Source organism: Zingiber officinale, chromosome 6B, assembly GCF_018446385.1.
Source record: "Zingiber officinale cultivar Zhangliang chromosome 6B, Zo_v1.1, whole genome shotgun sequence".
Taxonomy (NCBI): Eukaryota; Viridiplantae; Streptophyta; class Magnoliopsida; order Zingiberales; family Zingiberaceae; genus Zingiber; species Zingiber officinale.
Window position 1 is genome coordinate 119,719,639 of NC_055996.1, and position 3,464 is coordinate 119,723,102.

A 3,464-nucleotide genomic window follows, 5' to 3' on the forward strand; every position below is an offset into this window, starting at 1 on the left:
CAGACAGCGCATTCGCCTTTTGGGTCAAAGTCGGATACCCAAAATCATTCTTATCTTTGCTAGTGCATTTATGTTAAATTAGGATAAATTTTAATGACCAAAATTTAGTCAGTCAAAATCTAAATATAAAATATTTTATTATTATATACAATTTTAATTAATATATATCAATAAAAAATATATATAAAAGATTTCATTTTAACTGATTAAATTATGACTATAAAATTTATCGTCCTCGTTCTTTTTTAATATTTTTTATCGCCAGACGAGTTATACTCGTCTAGATTAATGTTTTTTTTTAAAAAAAAATAACTTCTGACCATCGATCGGTTTTCTACCGCGCCTACTCTTTTATCTAAGCAGAGGATTCACCGGTCCCACATCGTGTGAATTGTAAAGAGCGTGCCGGGACGGTTGCTATAATTAAAATAGAACTTTCGAGTTAGCCACTACGCCTTAACTTTTTTGTTCCTCTTTCGAGTTTCCAGTCCTCAGCTCCCTTCGTCGTCGTCGTCGTCGTCGTGGGGGATGGCGAGGTTCAAAAAATTCTCGAAGAGCCTCATCGAGCACTTCCTAGACGGTGGCGGCGTTAAACAAGGTAAACTGGCGTCTGCTTCTAGTTGCTGCAGGTAAATAATTCTGATTTAATTTGTTTCTTGTGGCGAAAGTAGAGGGTAAAAAGAAAGAGAGGGAGGGTGATGACCTGGAGGCCATCACGGCCATGAGACGGCGGGTGTTCCGGTACGAGGCGGTGGTGGAGGCCACCGGGAAGTTCAGCCCCAAGCAGAAACTCGGCGAGGGCGGATTTGGGCCGGTCTTCAAGGTGAGCGCGAAGGGGGATTAGGGATTGGGATTTGGGGATAGTTGATCTGAGTGATGGACTGGATGGGCGCTGTGCAGGGGCGGCTGGAGGACGGGCGGGAGGTAGCGGTAAAGCGACTGAGCGTGGCGTCGAGGCAGGGGACGAAGGAGTTCATGAACGAGGCGATGTTGCTGTCGGAGGTGCAGCACAAGAACCTGGTGAACCTCTACGGCTACTGCACCCACGGTGACGACAAGCTCCTCGTATACGAGTACGTCCGCAACGAGAGCCTAGACAAGATCCTCTTCTCCAGTAAGCAGATTCCAGAGTTTGATTACTTTTCTATCTCCGAATTGGCTCTTAATTCGCGTTAGGTCAATCTATATCAGTCGAATTGATATATGACCAACCGCATCAAACTCTCAACCCCACTAAAGAGGCTATGCACTAGTGATAATAACATTACTAGCTTTGTCGTCATGCCATTTATTAATAGAAGTCTAGTTGCTAATATACATCACATGTTAAAACGACTCATCCTAATTTAAAATATGACTGACGGATTCAAAATTCATAAAATTTAATATAACCTAAAAAGATGAGACAATTAATATGATTAAAAAAAATACTATTTTATATGGTGGATGGCGATGAATGAGCAGGAGAGGAAAATAACTGGAAGATGGCGCAGTTGGACTGGTGTCGGCGATTTAATGTGATCGTTGGTGTAGCACGGGGTCTTCTGTACTTGCATGAGGAAGCGCACACCACCATCATCCACCGCGACATCAAGGCCAGCAACATCCTGCTGGACGAAGAGTGGTCGCCCAAGATCGCCGACTTCGGCCTGGCCCGCCTCTTCCCGGCGGAGCTGAGCCAGGTGAAGACCCGCGTTGTTGGCACCAACGGTTACATGGCCCCTGAGTATTTCATGCACGGCACCCTCTCTGCGAAAGCCGACGTCTTCAGCTTCGGCGTCGTCATCCTCGAGCTCATCTCCGGCCGCAAGAACGCCGCCTTCGCACCCTTCCCTGACTGTGAAGCCAGAAGCCTCCTCGAATGGGTAACTATATATATATGTATTCTATTCTATCATTTCAACCCAATTCACATCGCATGCTTTGATCAAATGCATATTAATTACAGGCTTGGAGGTTGTACAGGAAGGGACAGAGTCTGGATCTCCTGGATCCGGCGCTGAAATCCACGGCCGTGGCGGAGCAAGTAGAAATGTGCATTCATCTCGGCCTGCTCTGCGTCCAGTCCGACCCCAAGCTGCGGCCTGACATGAGCCGCGTCGTGATCATCTTGTCCAAAAGGCCAAGAACATTGGAAGAACCCAGCAAGCCTGGAATCCCCGGACCTAGATACCGGAGACACCAAGGGGCCGCCTACGCCTCCAGCCCTGCTCCTTCCGCTGCGAGATCATCCTCCTCCGCTCCCGACTCTGCTTCTGCCTCGAGTGCCACCACCTGGACCCCTATGACCCCTACTAATTAAGGTGGAGTACTTTTGTCCGTCTTCAATTTGAGATTCCAGGGCGTTCGTGGAAGCAATCTGTGATTACATTTCATTTGCTTGTTTTTTTTTTTTTGTGTTTCGGTTCGATGGTATACCAGTTTTTTGAATGATGTTGGTACATGTGTAATAACAAGCTATCCTTTTTTGTATGATAATACCTTCATTCAATGATCGAGCTTTCCTTTTTTTTTTTTTTTTGCACTTTGAAATCACTCTGTACATTGGATTAGTTTTGATGTTTTTGGCAATTGAAGTAGTTTTTTGTTGTTCTTAGTAGACCGCCAAACAAATATAATATTTTTTTGGGCATTCTATCAACAACATGATTACTAAAAATCAAACGGTTATCAATTGATAATATTCAATTATATTTCTAATTGACTCGTGCAATTTATTAATGCTCACTTTCATTTTTATGCTTAAAAAAATAAAAATAAAAATAAAGAAGCATAGAATAGTTAGTCTAATGGTAAGTGATATAAATGCAAACATTTTTGGGTTGAAGCCATATATATATATAACAATGTTGGGAGAATATTAATTTTGTCATATTCATAGGGTTATTTATGATACAATGTTATATTGGACACTAAGTGAGAAGACCCTCAAAAATAAACATTTAACAAATATATCCATAAATATATATTTTTTTATTTTTGAAAAGTATTTATATATGTACTTAAATTTTATACTTATTTATTTGCATGGATACATATGTTATTAATTCCCTAATTCATAGATATTATGAAACTTAATGTTGGCAAAGTTATAACTTAGCTGTTTCATAATACTTATAGTATCTTATATTTGTAGGATGTTTATTATGTGTAATAATTATATTCCATGCTTTGTTTTAATATTTACGTGACTTTCATTCTTAGTTAAAAAAACAAAAGGAATTATTTGTTAAGCTTGCTTGATATTTGATCATGCTTCCATGTATTGCTTTCACATATTATTGATTATTTGATGTGCCACAGAGAAATGTAGAAGTTTCATTTAATAAAATAAAGGGTCATTACAAAGGTCCTAATCGATGGAGAGCTTAGGTTGAAGGGGACGTATGGATTTTTTTATTATCTATATATATAATTTATTTTTTTAATCGAGAAGCATTAAGGATTATGTTATAGTATTAAAT

The 3,464-nt window shown here is 40.2% G+C and overlaps 1 protein-coding gene across 1 annotated transcript; it reads left to right on the forward strand.

The window, feature by feature from the left end:
* Positions 1-457: 457 nt before the first annotated feature.
* LOC121989273 (putative serine/threonine-protein kinase) lies at positions 458-2,596 on the forward strand. The gene is made up of 5 exons (XM_042543201.1): positions 458-598; positions 672-823; positions 901-1,114; positions 1,465-1,865; positions 1,949-2,596. Exons 1-5 carry the CDS (start codon positions 529-531, stop codon positions 2,300-2,302), a joined length of 1,191 nt encoding a protein of 396 aa, XP_042399135.1. The 5' UTR covers positions 458-528; the 3' UTR covers positions 2,303-2,596.
* Positions 2,597-3,464: the final 868 nt, after the last annotated feature.

Excerpts from the sequence above, each read along its gene's own strand:
- LOC121989273 (XM_042543201.1), top strand. The coding sequence starts at position 529 with ATGGCGAGGTTCAAAAAATTCTCGAAGAGCCTCATCGAGCACTTCCTA. Across the intron at positions 599-671 it reads CGGTGGCGGCGTTAAACAAG|AGGGTAAAAAGAAAGAGAGG; the intron begins GTAAACTGGCGT and ends TGGCGAAAGTAG. Across the intron at positions 824-900 it reads GATTTGGGCCGGTCTTCAAG|GGGCGGCTGGAGGACGGGCG; the intron begins GTGAGCGCGAAG and ends GGCGCTGTGCAG.